This window comes from Notamacropus eugenii, chromosome 3, assembly GCF_028372415.1.
Source record: "Notamacropus eugenii isolate mMacEug1 chromosome 3, mMacEug1.pri_v2, whole genome shotgun sequence".
Classification (NCBI taxonomy): domain Eukaryota; kingdom Metazoa; phylum Chordata; class Mammalia; order Diprotodontia; family Macropodidae; genus Notamacropus; species Notamacropus eugenii.
Window position 1 is genome coordinate 162248470 of NC_092874.1, and position 21146 is coordinate 162269615.

General features: G+C 35.0%; 1 protein-coding gene across 1 annotated transcript in view; it reads right to left on the minus strand.

The window, feature by feature from the left end:
• SEMA3A (semaphorin 3A) overlaps window positions 1-21146 on the minus strand; it is a 524728-nt gene that overhangs the window by 189342 nt on the left and 314240 nt on the right. Inside the window, 1 exon segment of the mRNA XM_072653227.1 lies at window positions 17735-17797. Within this exon segment, the coding sequence (XP_072509328.1) occupies window positions 17735-17797 (63 nt within the window).

Consider the following 21146-nt stretch of genomic DNA (forward strand, 5'->3'; position numbering starts at 1 on the left):
CTTCCTCCCCTCCTCCACCACGCTTTAATCAAAGCCCAGTTCTCTCATCTGGAGTGAACAAAAGAGCATGCTGGAAGTAGTTAACAAGATGGGGGTGGGGAGAGGGGGCCTTAGAGAAGAAAGGCAATATTAGGTAGATGTGCTCCAATGCTCAAGCCAAAAATAAAAGAGGAAAAGTTTAATTCTCTAGGCATATATATATATATGTATATATATATATTACATCTTGCTCATAGGAGCATCTATATGTAGGCTTTGGAGTGATAATTCTATTCTAATGATAGAAATTATTTATTCTGGATATAATTAAAATTTGGAGTCAACAATTTTTTCATTTGTTTTGATGGCTAAAAATATAGATCCTTTTCACAGATATTTCCATTTAAAAAGATGACATGGGAAGCTCAAATGTCCTACCAAACCAATGTGAATAAATATAGCATCATAGATAGTATGACAGAGAGTGGGACTGATATTTGGAAGTGGGACACGTCTGAAACTTTCTCAGCTAGCATAAAGGCAGCTGCCTAAGGCTAAGGTGCTGGGGACAAAATGGCTTGTTTATGGATTCTCTAGGTAAAACTGATAACAGTTTGTTTAAATCAATAGGGAATGCTAGCCAGAGATGGAATTAGGTCAAATAGTTGGAGATAATAATATTGTCATTGGTTCTTTATGAGGGAGTCCAATTTTGATGTCTCATTTCAGCTTGAAAATAGCTTTAGGTTCCTGATGGCCAAGGTCTTGTGGGTTCAGGTAAGGCTGGAATATGATGCCAGTGAGTCATTTCAATTCATTATGTATCTACTAGAAGCAGTTTCTAAGCTACCCATGAAGAGGTTCATCACCAGAGAGTTGACAATTAAGTGGTGGATTCTTTGCCAATGGTTACCCATAAGATGTCATGTGTATTCTTTAAACAAATTCCTATGTTTAAGCTAGAGTCATGATTTATCCAAGTTAAAAGACAATTGTGAAAGTGGCAGAACCTTCAAACAATATCTACATAAAATTGTGGAAATAGACCACTGAGTTACTGATTAATTGAAGGGACATTATCACTAAACTAGTCCATCTGTGGGCACCTATTCTTTTACATCTACAATGAACTGTGGCAGAATGTCTTGGACATTGTTCAGAATAAAGTTATGTAAAGGTCCATTTTATTTAAAATTTATGATTCTTTTGATTCGAAATTGACGTTCAAGTTTTATAATTTATAATTTTTATCAATTAAGAGTATTAGTTTGAAATATAAGGTATGATTATCTTTTTTCAGAATTTGGTAGATTTGGGATATCTTTTTAATACATAAATATCATGTCATCATTATATAAGTGCCAGCATTTGAAGGTCTAAAACACTTTCAGAGCAATATAAATAAAGGAATAAATTTAAAGGAAACTCTAAGACTGTTATATACTGATCTTAAAAACAAGAGAACAGTTATTCCCAGCCTTTTGTATGGGTCCCCAAATTGAGGGAGAATGGCTGAGTCAACAGGAGGCAACAGGGTCAGTCCAGGGTGAGGCAGGTTGTCAGCACTAGCAAAGGCTAAACCTCAGGAAGTAGTTAGAGTTCAGAAATAGGGTTGACACTTGGCACTCCCTACTTTGAAGCTTCTTAATCTTCAGAATGTGCCCTTGTTGTTGAACTCTGACCAGCAACCATCCTCTCTATTGCTTGTTACTTTGGATTTCAGTGCCCTATAGTCACTCTGAGACTAGTCTGGCCATCAGCTAGTCTGTAGTTAGGGTTTGCAGTAATCCTTTGGGTTCTTTCCCTTTACAAGACTTTTTTTAATTACCAAGAACATGGTCAGAGGAGGTGGAAGTGTACCACCCCTCATCCCCCATGGCACATGGCTATTTAGAACACTTAAATGCATTTAAAATAATGCTCTGAGAATTTCACCATTGTGGTGGGAAGCCAGGATTGTTGATACTTTACTGCTGTAGTCTAAAAAAAGTCTGAAGCTTGATAGTTTATAAACAAAAGTCTAATTAAATGGCATGTTTTGGCTTAAGATGAAATGTATGCATGGAAAATATGCATGGAATTGTAGTTTGTAACAATTATGCAACTAGGTTGGTCACTAGGCAATGATTAAATATATGCCATTTGAAGAATCAAGAGCTGCAAAAAAATATAGAGAAGCTTAGTGCAAATTAAATCTAGGAAGCTGGGTGTCTGCTAGTATTAAATTAAGTTGCTCAATGCAAAGTTAGACAGTCTTGGCCCAAATTCTCTTCCCTTAGTCACTATGCAACAATTATGAGATGCTGCCTACACATATACACTTGCAAATATATATATACACAAACACACACATACACACACATTGTATTCCTATTTAGGATGAACCACATAAAAATCTGACATGTCAACTGATCTTGAAATATGTATTGTTTTAATCCAAATATTCTACCTTCTATTCCTTCACAGCAGCAATTTTGGATGTATGCTAAATGCTAATAAGGGAAAAATTCACCATTCAAACCCCCCACCCCTGTAAAAATTAAATTCAGGTTACTTCAATTCACAGTGTTCAATTTCTTAGGAAAGATTTTGACTATTAAGTCTTACCAAAACAAACAAACAAACAATAGACCTTTCTTCCCCTCCAAAAAATTTATAGTTCTTAGTCCGCTGGTTAAACTAACATGTTTAAATAGTGAATCAAAATACATGATTTACGGGATTTCCTGAAGGAATAAACACATTTATTTCATTCTCCCATTTCCTCACAGCACAACAGATTGAGACATAATTTTTCAGTCTTATAAAGTCTTATAAAGCTTTTTTTCCTATGAAAAGGTAACATCAAAAGATATAAAAAGGCATTCACTTCTTTAAAATATGTTGAACAATAGGGTTTCTGCTGTTATTTAATCTCTTCTAGTAAAGAAACAGCTTTGTTGGGATAAAGGATTTCTTTATAGAATTTGCTTGAATATGTTGTTTGTACTGGGAGACCTGCAAGCAAATTTTTCAAGTGCAAGCAATTCTCAGTGCTAGTGTGTAAAATGAGTATCAGGTACCTGATCTGTTCCAGTTACATTAGGAGAGGGTTGCCTACTTCCGAATCCTGGAGTTAAATTGCAGTCCCTGAGCTCAGTTATGCATTTACTTTGTCATATGAAATAAATTGCTTTCACATTTTGCCATAATATACTTCCATATTTTCCCCAACCAAAAACCCTAAATAAAATGAGAGGAAAGGAAGCAGACTAAATTTCTCCCACCCAGTTTAGTGATTCTTCCTAAGGCAAGATTTCCATTGACCTTAATCAGAGACAAAGTGTCATCAAATGCTGGTGAAGGAAATGAAATCAAGAAGCTGTACAAAATAAGATCTAGTCTTGTACTTGTGAGATCACAGGTTAAATCTAGTATGTTCCTATGAAAAGATGTTAATTTCAAACAGAAGATGAAATCTGTCTTTAGAAAGTAAATGGTTTATATAATTCAAGAGAAGTTCTAATTCTTGAGACAGGCAGAATAGTGTGGTACTGGGGTTATCAAAATGTGGCCCTAGACCATTGTGCCCCCCAAAACATTCCAGAGGTGCCACAAGGTCAAAACCATTTTCATAAAAATAATACTGAAATGTTTTAATTTTTAATCTGACAAGTATCAGTAAATATAGGTCACATAGGCAAAAGCTGTTGAAGTACTGAATTATTTTCAAGAGTGTTGGGGTATCCTGACTCCACCCCAAAACAGTAAAAACTGTTAAGGGGTTAGCAACTTGATTTCAAACCTGAAGTAACTGGGCTCAAGCCCTGCATCTCTCATAAAAGAGATAGAATGTTGGACAAGACACTTAACCCCGGACTCTAGGCAACTCTAAGATAGGAAGGTATACAGGAGATGCTGCATCATGTTGGAGAGGAAGTCTCCTCACCCGGAAGTTCCTTATACCAATGAAATCAAAGGCTCAGTCCCTTTCTTTAATCAGACAAACAATATGTGATTACTAATTAAAATTTCACATTTGAAAGTAAATTATTTGAGTTTGATTTTAGTTTCAAGTGAAACAAGGGTAAGTTTCTATCTAACAACATAAATGTATACATGCATCTTCAAACATTCAGTTCTGCTGCTTTGGTGAATGCTGCTAGGAATTTACAACTGGAATAATTATGGGTTGGGGGGAAGTGCTCGATTGTTATAACATTGAGAAGAGACATAGTTGCCGAAGGGGAATGGGGGAAGCCAAAATAGTCTTCAGTGCTAACAAAAGAGCTAAAAGTTTAGCTCATCAAAATGTATCTGAGCAGAGAGATGTTTTGTAAATCTGACTGTTTTCTCATGCTGTTGTAATTTTGATTTTTTAACCACATTCAAAATGTTGCAAGCACAGTCATGCAGATGGAATTTTATATCATTTAAACTTATCTCACAGAAGGAATAGTTTACTCAGAGAAACAGAAGATGAGAAATCAAGAGATAGGTTGATTCAAAGCAGATTCTCCTGGTACCTTAGCTCACTGTCCACCTTTCATTTGTTAGTCAGTTAACAAGCACTTACTAAGCACATGCTATGTGACAGGCACTAAACAAGAATAATAAAGTTAATCTACATATAATAATTTTAAGAATATCAAAGTAAGATCATAAGCACCAGGCAAATACCAAGTATCAGGGTTAAGCCTAATTATAAACGGAGATTCCTAACATCAGGCTACTGGAATTACATACAGAGTTCTGCCAACTGAACTAGGAGGTTTTACTTACAATTTATTAGTTGTCAAATCACCAAAGTCTTGTGTTTAAAGGGACTGAACGGATCGTTAAATTCAAAAAATTCACCAAGTGTTAAATAGATAATTTGGTATCTGTGAACTTATTTTATTTTAATTTATATATGCTGAGAACTTATTGCTTCTGTTTTGTTGAATTGATTTACTTTGTATCCAAATGCATTTTATTTTTTGCATTTAAAAGTCATATTCTCAGAAGACTTCATCAAAGAATTGAAAACATGGCACACACAAAAAAAGACTTCACCAGAATATCGAAATCATGACACACACAAAAAAAGGTGAAGAACTCTGTTCTGGAATACTTCTAAATATCCATTACCAATTTCATAGTCGAAGAGCATTAACTGCTAAAAAGTTCTTTCTCATGTTGCTACAAATCTGGCTCAATGGAACTACCACTGGCTTTCCTAGTTTTTTTTTCTGGGGCTACTAAGAAAACACTTATTCATTTTAACAGGTAAGAGCAGTTCAAGTATTTGAAGACAACCAGAGCACTCTCCCCACTCACCCCTGTGGTTTTGTCTTCTACAAGTTAAATATTCCCAGTTTCTTCAAACTTTCCTTATATAATAAACTTTCAACTCTGCTCACAATCTTCTTTACACTCTTTAGCAAAAGATACAGTTTATCAATCTTTTCCTTAAAATTCTGTTCTGGAATTCAATGCAATATACCAGGCAAAATCTAACTAGTATGGAACAGTGACTTTGTGGCATTGTTAACTTTTTCAGGGATCCCTACATTCTCTGGATGTCAAACCCAGGCCCATGGATGCTCCACTGAGATGTAGGAGAGAGGGGGTCCGTTCTATTCCTAGATGACTTGCAGCAGAAGCCCTGGGACTGCAGCCCTAAATTTACTTTGCCAAGACCTATGCATAAGCAGAGAAGGGCTACTTTCTCTACCTTTTCTACCTACCAATCATTTAAAGGAATTTCCTTCCCTCTCTTCCTTTTCTCTCTCCCTCTTTCCTTCCCTTTCTCTCTCCTTTCTTTCCTTCCTCTATCTACCTATCTACTTAACTATTTTTGAGCCTGGGTCTCCCAATCTCATCCAGCTGGAAATTCAGAAAACATTCATGTGCCCAATCCCCCAAATGATCAATCAGCTTGGAAGTTTTCAACGGATCCGTTTGCCCAAGCTCGGTCTGCTCACCCCTCCTTAGGCAGCCTGGTAGCCAGGCATTCCCCAAGAGCTCATCATTAGAGTACAAGACTATGTGCAGACACCCCAACTGCTTAAGCCCTACTGTAGCACCAAATTCCCAGATTCAGGGAATCTACCACACTCTGCTCTCCCAGCATCCGGAACGACAGGTGTGTGCCCCCAAACCTGGCAAAAGGAACTTTATTTCCAAAGGAGAGGTTCCTGAAGACAACATAGGGCTTGCTCAAGAACAGGTGTTTAATTAATGCTATTTATAGGATCGAACTGAATGGTTTGTTTTGTTCATTTCATTTGGCATTTATTTGTATGAAAGTTCAGATCATTTCTTATTATGGCTGCCTATATATACATTTTGGAGTCTTGATAACTATATAAACCACTCCACTTCATTCTTGTGATTTTCAACGTCACAAAAACTCTTTAAAGGAATTCTTTTCTGTTAAGTCTCAGCTGCCTCTTATTTACTCAAAAGTCACTATAGATTTTTCCACACATCTTTATAACATTTCATAAATAAGCTGCTAAGTGAACGTCTACATTCATGCCTTCCTTCATGATTGTCTACAACCTTCTGCTGAGAGTATATTTGGTAAATAGTTAATAATGCTATTTATTTTCTCATATTCCTATGTGAATTATCACCAATCTCCCACAAGAAAAAAAATGCTGAGTATTTTTCTTTAAAAAATTGAAGAAATGGATGAAATGATTATTTGTTGTTTTTGCTCAATTGTTTCTTAGGTATGTTGAACTCTTACCCCATTTAGGGTTTTCTTGGCAGAGATATTGGAGTGGTTTGCCATTTCCTTCTGCAGCTCATTTTACAGATGAGGAAACTCAGGCAAACTAAGGGTTAAGTGACTTTCCCAGGGTCACATGGTTTGTAAGTATCTTAGGTCAAATTTGAACTTCTGGTTTCCAGGCCATGAAATCTATCCACTGCTCTATCTAACTGCTCCCCATATAATTATTCCATGTAGATAATATATTAAATGCTATTTCCTCAATTAAACAGATTATACAATATAGCAAGGTAAAGCAATGAAATAAAACAGAGAATCAGAAATAACAAATATTCATCTCTTTATAGATTGCAGAAAGGCAACTTTTATTTTACTATTTTCTCAAATAAGAATAATAAACAGATGAAAATGTTTTTGTTTGAAATGGAGAAGAAGGGAACTCTTGCCTGTTTTTTTACCATTGATAGTTTTCTGAAGGGAGAACAAATTCCATAACAATGGAACTAAAGTGACACAGAATCTAAAGAAGGTTCCATGGTATTAACAATTCAAATAAGTTGTCTTATCCAGTTGATGATTTAATCACATTTGAATGCTTGAAAGGCATGACATGATGAAAAGAACACTGTACTTGGTGTCAGGTCTCCTGGCTTCTAGTCCTTAGTCCATCATGGACTTGAGTCAACCCTTTTAAATGTCAGTGGGCATCATCTGCTGAATAGGGATGATCATTTTTCCTATTTACCCCTCATTGCTTTGTAATGAGAAAATGAAGAAGTATTCCGTAAAGCACTTTTAAACGTGTAGGCAGCTAGATGGCACAGTGGATGTAATACTAGGCCTGGAGGCAGGAAGACCTGAATTCAAATTTGACCTCAGACACTTCCTAGCTGTGTGACCCTGGAAAAGTCACTTAACTCTATTTGCCTCAGTTTCCTCAATGAGCTAGAGAAAGAAATGGCAAACTGCTCCAGTAACTCTTCCAAGAAAACCCCAAAGGGGATCATGAAGAGTATGAGCCAACTGAAAAACAGCCCAACGACAATGTAAATGTGGATTTTTATTATTTTTAGTTCTAGCATGCCTATACTTTTCAGTGTTCAAATGATTACCTGAACATGTGTGCACATAGTTCTTTACCTATAATGAAAGAGAGAAAGCACTTGAGGAGTTTTCAGAATCATTTTTGAAATTTGTTTTGTGTTCAGCTTTTTTTTTTTTTCATTTTAAAATCTCCCACAAGGGATTTCAACAGTCAGGGAACTCCTAGTGAGGAATTTCCTTTTCTGTGCCTTCTCAGCAGTTTAGAATCTTAGATGTTTCTTGGAGCACTGAAAAGTTAAGTGAGATTTGTCAAAGGTCACAGCCAGCATGAGTTAAGAATTGGGATTTGAACCCTGGTTTCTCTTCCTGACTGAGAACACCACCCACACCAACGCTATTAAACTCCAATAGAAACAGGACCCCAAATCTGTACATACCCTTGAGGGTCGCATGCTTACTTAGTCTTAAAATATAATAGAATCTATGTTTTATTGTATTTTTATTTATTTTGCTAAATATTTCTCAATTTTATTATCAAAATCTGGTTCTAACTACACTTCAGCTTCTGCCCTACACCATGCTGACTATTATGTATTCAAGTTAGAACACTTAAAATACCTTAGTTTATTTTAGTTTCCATTCCTAAAAAACTATGAGTATACTCAGAAAGCTTCCATGACTAATATGGAAAAGTTTGGCTTGAATGGCTATATTTTTGACAGCCTGATAGCTAGAGTAAATTAGTCCCTCCTTTCTCTCTTTTTTTTCTTAAGGAGGAAATCTTTTGCTTCATGGTTAAGGTTACCTATAGGGCATGGTGAAGGTCATGCCTTCAGTGCAGCTGTTGTACTGCACCTGGGCTATAACTAGAACCCTTCAGAATTCAGTATTGACAGCCCCTTGAGATCAATAATTACAGATGTTAAAAATGCGAATTGTTATATAAGATAGGGAAGTATATCCTGGCAAGTTCTGGAAAGCACAGATACAAAATAATATCAAATATCTGAGTGGTGGAACAAACTGAACTAATCGTTAAATCAAATATGTTCGAAATTTCACTTTAGTGCCTGTTACAAAATCCAGATCCTGTGGTAAATGCATGCATGGCTTGGTACATTCTATGTTTGGAGCAAATCAACTATTTAAGGTTTGTTTGTTTGTTTTTATTACAGAGTATGAGCAAATTTAGTAATATAGTGGAGGGTTATGGCGTTTTACTTTTATGGTATATTTTGCTTGAAATATACAAATAAGTGCATTAGCACTTTATTTCAATTTTCTTTCTTAGAAGGAATCAAGACATTTCAGCAGCAATGCTTTCACCTGGAAATGATGTAAAGTGTTCTCTTATAATTCATAACAAGAAAATCAGAATCAGGCAGAACTCTTCCCCAAATGGACTGGCATCATTATTCTGTCCTTTTGGGCCAAAAGATTCTGAGTAAAAGGCAAGCCTTCTGCTAAAATGTCACGCTGCCCAGCAGGTTGGGGTCATGTTCTGCTCCCCATGTTCTACTTCCCTTCTGAGCACTAATTTCAACAGAAAGTTCTACCCTTATCTTTCCTGGTAGATTTGACTTAAAGATTAAGATCACACAAAGTGAGGGGTAGTTCATATGCTTTCCTTCAAATGGATTTGAAGTATTTTTCTAATCTTGCTTTAACTGCAACTTTTTAAAAAATATAAGCAATAATAGCTATAATAATTAGTATAGCTGTGTCAAACTTAGAATATCAGTATGTGTTGGTTTCCTTTTAGTTCAGTTCCATGAAACCTGTACTGATTTTCACAAAGTTCCCTTGACAAATATGGCTAAGCAGCCAGTTTTTTGAATCATTTAATCCTTGATACTTTAAATCTGAAAATTACTTCACACTTTTCAAGGCATCTTCACACATTATTCAACTTAATCCTCACAACAATCCTGTGTTCTTTATAATCCCCAAATTATAGATGGGCAACAATAAGTATAAGTCGATTAAATGATCTGTTGAAGCTTCTACTACTATTAATGTACCCAGGAGTATAACCCAGGTTCTGGTTATAAGTTGAATGTGCTTTCCAAAGACACTAAGATGCACATGTCAGTTTTGTAAACTATGCCAGCAAAGCTCTCCCTTTTTATTCCAATTTAGACTAACGGTTTGAAAGGTGGAATGTATCAGAAAGATGCTAGTTCAAATCCAATCTCTCAAATTTACCATCTTTGATAATGGGCAAATCAGCCTCTGTGACTCATACTCCTCATCTGCCAAATAAAGGAGTTGAATGGGATGGCCTCTAACTCCAAATCAATGATCCACTAATTGCAAATCTCATATATTTACCTTAAATCATGATGATACAAGATAAGATCATTCAACTTGGCAATAAAAGATAATTTATTAAGCTATAATATTTATCTAGTAGGACAGCTTGCTAAGTTGACTTCTTATAAATATTCTGCTCCCTAATTTTACATGAGGAACTCCCTTGTCAATTGGCTCATGTGTAGACTGTGTCTGAATTCCTATCACTGAATTAATAAACATCAAATCCTCAGGGCTTTTCTCTTCACAAGAGCAGAAAGCAGGTCTTTTTCATTTTACTAAATAGAGTGAAAGCAAGAAAAGGAAAAAACTATATGAATTTATATAACACCTATGTGCCAGGCATTGTGATAAACTCTTTTTATAAACATTATTTCATTTGATCCTCACAACAGGCCTTCATGGTTGATGTTATTATCTTCATTTTTCAGTTGAGGAAACTGAGGCAGACCACAGTTAAGTGACTTGTCCAGGGTCATACAGTTAGTAAGCAAGTAAGGCCACATTTGAAATCAGGCCTATAAGAATCCAAGCCCAGTCCTCTTTGCATTGGGCCACTAGCTGCTAACTATGAAGTGCAAGGTATTGTTTTAGGTACTAGAGACATAACAATGAAAACCAGCAGTACCTATCCTTAAGGAACATACAGCTGAATCACGGCAAGGTGGCAGGTGACATATAAAAAATTGAGTTTCTACATAGTAGAAAGAAGTAGAGAAAAGGGAAAACAAGGCAAAAGTATTGAGTACAACACTAAAGCTGGCTCTCCATATTTTTACCCCAGAGCATAGGGAAGGGGGAGAAGAGGGAGAAAGGAAGGGAGAACTAGAGTTTGCCACTCAAAATTTTAAAAAGAAATGTTTAAAAAAAATCATTTTAACATGTAATTGAGGAAAACAACATATTAAAATGTTATTAAAAATAGATATAGATATCATAAAAAAGGAACATAATGGAAACTTATGACCCCACGTCTAGATTTTTAGAGAAATCACTATTACTAAATGCCTTTAAAGCATATATTGTGTGACATCATGCTTGATCACTATCAGTATTTGAATGAATCTCCTATGTATCAATCTATTTGTAAGTAAAAACTGTAATTTAAATAACAGAATATCTCAGACATAAAGAGAAGCAGCATTGAGAATGTCCTTCACTCTGATTCCCTCATCAGTCAGATTTGCCATGGATAGGGGACTCTGGCTTCTAAGGGAGGCTTTGCCCTCTAATTCTTTAGAGATAGGTATTGAACATTCTCTTCATCCCTTAATTCAAATGAGGGGGGAAAAAGTAGTTGAGCTTTTCAGAAGGAATTTTACTAAGTAAGTAAAGGGAAAAGCAAAGTAAAACAAACTGCAGAATATGAAAACAGAACTGATGAGTTACAGAACCCAGAAATATTCTTTCAAGATGTCTGTAATTTAGATAAATAATTTCTGGCATGACTTCTAAAAGCTCCACTCCCAGTCCCCCAGACACATGTGCATGCACACACACACACACACACACACACACACACACACACACACACACATATATATACACCTGATCTCAATCTTCATTCTTTCCTCCGTCCAGTTCAGTTCAGTCCAGAGTCCTAGTGTCATTAGCCTTTGGTGGTTTGGTGGAGGTTGATTTCCAACTTATTTGGAACTTAGCTCCTTGACTCTCCTGTTCAAACTCAGTCTAGAACTAATCTAGACTGGCCCTTACTGGACTCAATATTAAACCCTGTGCCTCAATTTTTAAGCATGATTCCCTTTCTAGAGCTTAGGATAGATTTATTTTCCTTCCTAGTCTTCAATTTGGTTCCCTGTCTCAGATCTTAGATTTGTAGTTTGTAGCCTTTAGAACTCTTACCAGATGCAGGATGGTAAGACACCCTGCAGGATAGGGTTAGGGATTTTACAATCCAGTTTACCAAAGCCTCTTGCTTTTCTATATTTTGAAGTCGATGACTTATTAAGCTTCCTTCATAGGATAGTAGATTTAGAGGCTAAAGGTACTCTAGAGGACATTAAGTTCTACCCTCTCATTTTACAGATGAAGAAACTGAGAATGAGAGCAGAGAAATGATTGACTGAGAGTCATGTGCATAGTCTGAAATTTTATTCAAAGTCAAATCTTCCAGATTTCAAATCCCAGGTTATGTCCACTATATCACTGAGCTGACCACTCAACTTACAATTTTATAACACTTTCAGTCCAGATATTTTATACATAATAAAATTAATAATATCCACTAGTATGCATATTATAATTTAAGTTTTGTAAAAGTACGTAGCATATATTATTTATTTTAGCAACTCTAGGAGAGAAGTACTATTATTGCCCCCATTTTACAGATGATGAAACTGAGGCTTAAAGGGTTTGAGGGACTTGTTCATGGTCACAAAACCAGTAAGTATCCACATGACATGAACTCCAGGCTATATGTACTACACCACAAAGATGTTTCATCCTCAATAAAAATGAGGTAAGGGGCTTTTCACCACAGCCTAATGAGGCACTTGCTTAAATGTTAACATCTTAAATATACTCAGATGGTACTTTTTTGTTTTCAATGATTTTTCCTCACAACAACCCAGTCAATAACAATTATCAAGCACCTACTATGTGCTGATCACTGTGATAAGTACTGGGTATACAAAGAAAGGCAACAGCTCCAGTTCTCAATGAATTTATACTCTAATGAAGACACAAGAAGTATTACTTCCATTTTACACATTAGGTAATTGAAACTGAAATGGAAATTGAACCCAGAACACTTGTACGTAAAGTCGCTGCTCTTTCTACTACCCTATACTAGTTGTCCTAAAGCATAGTAGTAGTGAAGGTTATGTCTATCCACAATTAGCTTGACATAAAGAAAATCTATGAAATCATGGACACTATCCTAAACCCCAAACAAGATAGTTCATAATATGCTGTATGTGAGGTGGATTGTAGTGTGTGTAAGGAGATTTTGTTATCTTTTTTAGGGTTTAGTTCCCAGCATCCATGACCATAATAATTTCTAGTTCGTAGGTGTTAGATTTGAGTTCTCACAATTATGGTTCAAAAGGTTTCTACCGTGACTCTCACAGTGAGATATAGGGATGAGGTAATGTAAAATTGTGAACTTAATGTTGGCAAGATACCTTCATCTCTTGCCCTATATATCAAGTGGGCACTGCTCAGTAAGTGGGGATTTGTGATTTCAGTAATGCATAGAAGAGCATGGGCCTGCCTCAATCAGCCCCCATTGAGGCTTGGGGGGATTTAGGGTAGCTGGAAAGCTGTTCCTGTCTCAACTGATCCCATTGAGACATAGTGGTAGCTGCCCCTCTTCTCTCCTGTCCCTGCGAGAAGGGTGATTCGGGAGTACTCTAGGAGTTTTTGACCCCATTATAGGCAACCCCTTGGGAGAAGAATAGACTAGAATAAAGCTAGCTTATTTAACTCCTTATTATGACTCCCCTTCTGTTTTTCTGTTTACCCAGATCAAAAGTGAACCTGTGCTAGAACATCTGCTAGCAGTCCTCCTGTATTGGTGTGTGTTTACCTGTTGGACAATTCACGTAGTCAGTGTGTTTATCTGTGAAACATATACCAGCATGGGGTATGGATAAATGGGGAAAGATTGCAACAATGGCTGGTACACTTTACAACTACAGATATATATACACACACACACACACACACACACACACACACACACACACACACACATATATATATTTGTAAGCTTATTCATGAAATGAATTCATAAACATGATGTGATTATACACTAATGAATCTCTTTTCATAATATACACAAGAAAAATCATCTCTTTATCTTATAGTCAAACCTTATGCATCTAGGAGTGACATTTGTATGATTCACTCTACCCTTTTTTGAGAATACTATCACAGTCATAGGATTCAGGTAATAATAACAGCAATATTAATAGTACATAGAATTTATGGTTTGCAAAGTGTTTTACAGATATAATCTCATTTTATCCTCACAACAGCCCTGGGAGGTAGATACTATTACCATACCCATTAATGATAAAACAGGGCTGTTAAATGGCTGAGATCAGGTCTGAGGCATGGGTGAGTTACATGACTTGATTGCAGTTACTGCCTAATCAAAGAGGCAGAAAAGTGACTCAAATCAATGTTACTCCTAGCTCCAAGTCCAATAGATGTCACAGAAGACCATATGCCTATGTTGTATCATAACTGGTATAGTTATACACACTAGATTCCAACATTAATCATGTCATCATTTACACATCAAATATTCAAGAAGAATAGATTCAAGAAAAGAAGAGAATGAGAACCAATAAAGTGTAAAAAAGGAAGAGCTATCAGAAGAGATAGAAAGACACAAAAAAAAATGATAAAGAAAAAGATTTAGAGAAAATGAAGATAAATATATCCTCTGCTATGCTAATATCTTTATTTTTCAAGTCTCATTGATTGTCATTGATGCATGACAGCTAAATATAGACTAGAGGTGAGATTAATTATACCTAAAGCTAAATAAATATAAATTTTCACGGTTACTTGGAAGATTAGGTCACAAAATTCCCCCAGGGTTCAATGCCAATGAATTCTAATGAGTCAAATATAATGAAACCTGTTAAGATTTTACATGTTTGACAGCCAAATGGGATCACAGATTTATATGGGATTGAATTTCAAAGAGAGGTCATCTAATCTAATCTTTTCATTTGAAACTAGACAAGTTTCTGTTGGTAAATGTTTAACAAGCAGCTCTCCCGAGAAAAACATTTAAAAAGCAGATCAACACACTTTTAAGAGGGCATTATTTACATTTTTCTTAAGTGTAGACAATCAACAAAATACTAAATGAAGCTCTGTTTTTTGGTCTGCTGATTTCAAAATTGTAAATGTTCACATTGAAAATTATGTAGGCACTCACAAACCATCAATTTGAGAGCCGGTTTGAGCACCTGATATTAAGGTCAAGGAAGGTAAGCTACTAGCTCAAAGCCAAATAGTCAATATATAGACAGTGACATCTGAGCCTAGATCTCCTTACCTCAAAAACCCAGAGCTATTTCTTTAGTGAAAAACCATCTCTCACTCATTCATTCATTCATTCATTCCTTTATTGATAATATGCCTTTTCTCACATGAGACTCTTTTCAGTTAACAGCCTAAATGTCATTCAACTTATTGAGTTATGACATAAATTTTCTTTTGATAAGCACATGTTTTCTTCAAAATTTCATAATGGAAGAATTAAGCAGACCGGATTTTTAAGAATATTGAGACAGTTGTCTTCAAAATAAATTCATATAGTCTATCAAAAACAGGCAAGAGATATGGGTCCTCTCAGTGCAAAATATACAGCTCTACTTGGGCAGCTAGGTGGCACAGTGGATAGAATGCCAGACTTGGAGGCAGGAAGACGTCTTCTTGACTTCAGATCTGACCTCAAACATTTACTACCTGGGTGACCCTCTCCCTTAACCCTGTTTGCCTTAGTTTCCTCATATGCAAAAAAGAAATGAGGTGGGGAAGGAAATGGCAAACCATTCCATTATCTTTCCCAGGAAATCCCCAAATGGGGTTACAGAGAGTCAGGTCTGACTGAAAAGCTACAATAATATTTGTAACAGTTGCTATTTTGGACATTGCAGCATTGATTAATATCATTTCTACATTCTATGTCCATTCAAACACACGTGTTTTATGTATACACACACACATATATTATATATATATATATCAGAGAAAGAGAGGGAGAGATATAAACATATGTACGTATATGTGTGTTGTCTCTCCAGCCTCCCCAGGAGCAGGGTGATTACATTAGTATGGGGAATTCCTGTTATGGAAATCCCCTGTACAAATGCACATCCGCAGCTCATCTGTTATTTATACAGTTGCTTAGGGCCCTAAGACATTAATGGACTTGTTCTTGGTTATAAGGTTCCAACCCAATATTTGAACTCATATATCTTTTTTATTCCATAGCCAGAGTTCTAGTCACTATACCATGCTATATTTCACATGTGTGTGTATAAATGTGTTGATGTCTCTTTTACATATATGCTGTAAATGGCTTTATTTAGTTATACTAAAAGGGGCAAATCTGAAGTTCATTATCAAAGTAAATCTATTCTTTTAAGTTTGTTGTCTAAGTAAAACTAATGTAAAAACCAGTGGAGTCCGTGTTTATCATTTATTTTAAAATGGAAAGTACCGAATAATGCTTAATTCAATTTTCGTCAACTTTGTGTCAAAATTACTACCATTCTTTCTATATGTATGTTGTATACACCTATACATCAATACAGATATAATAATGTGAATATTCAGTACAATAAAATAATGTAGTTAATATACTGCTTTTGCATTATCCAGAAGTGTCCAATAAAATTCTTAAAACAAACTTTGATTTATTTGGATTTAGAATAATGAAGTATATAATTCAAATACTTAATAGGTGTGTGTGTGTGTGTGTGTGTGTGTGTGTGTGTATGCAGAGTGAAGTCTTGGAAAGCCAAACTTTTATAAGATGTTAGAATTCCAAATATCTGACTATATCCATGCACATATACATAAATACCGGTATTTATGTATATATGTACCTATCTAGATACCTAGATGTGATTATGCACTGATGAAGGGAATATCCTCATTGTTGAGATCACATATCCAATGAAATAATTTAAGAATACACAAACATATGCATATATTCAGATTTATTTTGTATAGGCATCTATAGATTTATTTATAAAATTGTATCTATTGATGTTTCAGATTTTCCATATGTATGGTAAACTCTGCAAACTAGTTAGAGCTGTTTTAGCTAATACACAGAGTCATAGACACAGGCACACACATATGCTTGTGTATACATTACATATATATGTACATACATACATACATCTTTCCAGTCATGCTTCTTAAACGTTTGCCTGTGGCTAGGTCATTCAAATCAAAGAAAATTGAAGATCAAAGAAAATCAAAGAAAATTTCCAGAACCATAAATTATCTTTCAGGAGTTTTGAAGACACAGGTGTACTTGAAGGCAAAAAGACATATTTATAACTCTGACCATGTCTAACTTCTTGCAGAACTGATCCAATTGTCATGATTGCTGTCAACCATGAAGACCAGTTGAGGTTAACTACATTGACTGGGTCTCCTGAGTTGTTCGCTGAATATATTAAAAACAGTATTGCAAGGTTATCCTACAAAGTTGACCTATCTTAGATATCAGTAAAGGGCATGAGTATGATAGATGGCATTTTATGAGTAAAATTGCTATTCTTTGCTTCCTTTTTCCTTACATGTAAATATTACACATTTGTAACCTCTGAGGAGTTCTTATTGACAATCAATGTCCTAGCTCTTATAGTTATTTCCACAATTGAAAATTAATAAAACAATTGAAATCTAAATGTCAAAACGTAAAAGAAAAGCATCTGAATTGAAAATTATAAAATTATTATATGTCCAATTATAAATTGCTTATTCAATTTCTAAAATTATTTTAAAAATTTGTTGCTTCATGACTAATGTGAAAATGTGTTTAATGGGAATGTATGTATAGAGCCCATATAAGATTACATACCATTTTGGGGAAGGAGTGGGGCATGAGGGGAGAAAATTTAAAACTTATAGAAGTGAATGTTGGAAACTGAAAACAAATAAATTAATAAATTTTTGGAATAAAAGTTTGTTGCTTACCAAAATATCTTTTCCAGCCCACTTGCATTCGTCCCTTCGCGTATGAGAAACTGGCCAAGCAATCTAAAAGCAGAGAATAAAAATTACTTTAGGGCTGTTTGGAGGTTCATTTAAGATCATAACTACAATTGTCCTAAGCTAAGCTGATGTAGCCAAGATCGGCACAGAATCAAAAACAGATCCCATGGATAGAATTACTCCCCTTTCTCAGTGTTTCAAATTCTTATCAAGATATATCCATTTAATTTAATTCAGATTTAATTTTTAAAAATTTATCTTTTTAGGAAAACTGAACAACATCAATTACAAGTTATAAATACATGCAAACATTACTGCTACCCTTAATTATATAACTTCTTCCCCTTTTCCCAGAATTTGACATTTGAAATTGCTTGCATTTCAACATATGAGAAATTTGATACTTTTGTTCATAATTACCATTCAGTTAAAAATTATTATTTGGCATGGAGGGACCTACCTCTTCATTTATTCAAGTCACTTCACCATTTTGGGCCTCAGTTTCATTATCTATTAAATGAGGACCAGGACCAAACACTAAATCTATGTTATATAATAACTAAAATATCTATTTATTATTTTTACTTCAATAATTCAAGATTCTGCAACATTTTTCACTATGGGTAATCCCTTTACCAACATGAATCCCAACCTCCTCATAACCCAGCAGATAATTCCCTGAGAGTTTCTGAGACCAAAGACATTATATTGCAGTCAACCTGATAATGAGTCATGAAGTTACCTGGATTGGTCTTCTAAGCACCTTTATATTCAATGTTGAAAATAGAAATTATACAAGTATCATCCTAATAACTGAAGAACAATAAAATGCCAAAAATCTTATTATTAATTTAGACTACTTTGTGAGTTTTTTTCCATTTTATTTTCCGTCATTTTAACAGAACTTCAAAAGTGGGAGAAATAAGGTGTGAAGAAGGTGCTGGGAAATAAGGAGCTATTATTTATTTTAGATTTTCCTCACTGCAGCTAGCCTGATATTAGAAGAATACCTGCATAGTCATTATACAGACAAAATAATGACAACCAATTGTCTAGTGAAGTCAGGACAGTCTAAAAGTTGATCTGATAATTCAAAGATAGATCTAAATATACCAAATTGCAAAACAATTATATCAACATGTTATTGAATGTTTTCAATACAGGATATCATGAAACAAGTATAAAGAATCTCTTGCATAAGTTATAGGACCAGGTCCATTATTACATGAGTATAGGTCGCTGTCAGGTAAGAAAAACTCCTTTTACTAATGTAGATCAGAAATTTTTTGGAATCTATCGTCCTACAAAGTTCCTGAGAACAATGAGAAGTTAAATGACTTGTCCAGGGTCACATAAATAGTATGTAACAGAAGAAATATTTGAGTATTCTTGGTTTCAAGTCTGACTATCCATCCACCAGGAGACATGGCCTCAAGTCTAAAGTCAGTTTATACAAAAGTATTATTTACAAATGAAGATAAATGAAAATAAAACAAATGAGGATTTGAGAAAGTGATGGACAAATATTAATGAAACTTCTAGCGGTTAAACTTCACATTTCTAGGCTTGGTAAAATGAAATCTAGAACGTTTGTGTTACAAAGAATAAGTTTACATTGCCTCTCCCTCCCCCCCAATTATAAGCTGCTAGACCCTTAGTTTACTCTAAAATCCTACTTCTAATTACATTTTGTCTTGCTTTTGAAGTATTTTTCAGTTCAATATTACATAACCCAATGTTATGATAAATTTTACTACATTATCCGTCATTTCTAAATAAATGATAGCCAGGAATTGTTTTTTAATGTGTAAAAGCTTTTCAACAGATAGAAATAATTGGCGCCTATGACCATAAAATTTTTTTTTGTATTTTATTTTTCTGAAATTTGGTACAATAACTAGAGTAAAGATAGTCATACAAAAAGTAATGATTTACTCTGATATAGACAAGAGTGTTTTCAAAACCTCAGCTAATTTTGATCATCTGTACATTAAAACTGTGACTATGACAGCATCTAGCTTGATGTCATTAAAGCGATTACTTCTGCAACACTAGCCCACCATCAAAAACATTTCCACACATCTGCCACCTATAGTTTATCCTATCATTTTTAAAATAGGATCCTTATGGGGTCTTTCTTCTGAAACCAGAGAATGTCAGAATTGGGACTGTGGGAGTAGATTTTAGCGATCATCTAATCAAGCCCATTCTTTTTTTTTTTTTAAGAACAAAACTGATGCCCATAGAGGTTCGATGAAAATAGTAACAGAAAAGGGAGGTTGAGTCACAGATTATGCAGCCTCTATAGTTCTGCTGTGGGTGTCATTTGGTCATTTCAGCTGTGTCCAACTCTTTGTGACCTCTATTTGGGCTTTTCTTGACAAAGACACTAGAGTGGTTTGTCATTTCCTTCTTCAACTCATTCTTTATTTATAAGATAAAGAAACTAAGGCTAACCGGGTTAAGTGACTTGCCCAAGATCACACAACTAGTAACTGAGGCTTGATTTGAACTCAGTTATTTACATCATCTATAATACTGCCTTCCGATCACCTTGGGGAGCTGTAATTTACTGCAAAACACCCATATTCAGCTTCCCTTTCATTTTCCCTTTCCCTATCCCCTTGTTCTCTTTGAGAACATATGGCAAACATTCAGGCTACTTATTTTCTCCTAATCAATAGTTCTGTTTTCTAGTGTACCTAACATCTCTGAATAATAGACAAGTACTCAGGACAGGACTCTAGAGTTGGAACTAAGTCACTTCCCATTAAAAAATTTCAAATTTATAACCATTAATAGAGAGGGAAAGTGGTTGCCAAAATTAAGAATGACAAATGAATATGAACCTCTATAGTGTATTCTTTTTTCCTACATCTCTTTATACCAATATTTCCAACTTTCTCTGAACTTCCATAAACCTCTTATCACACTCTCTTATCCCATCATTCTGTCATTTCTTTCCATACCTTTGTTTCTATTTTCCTTTCTATAAACACTCAGCAAAAATGTGAGCAAAATTAGAACAGGCTGTAATGAAATCAGCTATTTAAAGTCAGACACTTAGTTAATGGCACTGCCTGGAAAATATACATAAATAATAATTTATGACACAAGCAATTTCAAATTTCTAGAGTTCTTTGGTGGGAGGGATAGCTGAGATGTCATGATTTAAGTGCAGTGTGAATGTTTCCATGAATTTATAATAGTTATCCTGTGTAGCCATGTTGTTCAATTTTGCAGGTATTACAGGATCATCGATTTTCAGGTTGGAAAGGACTATAGAAGAGATCGTCTTGTCCACTCCCCAAACCCTTCCAGGATTTTTGCTCTTCTGACAAGGCTAACTGTCTGATAAATCTTTGTTTTAATGGTAACTGAAGTGGTAAATGAA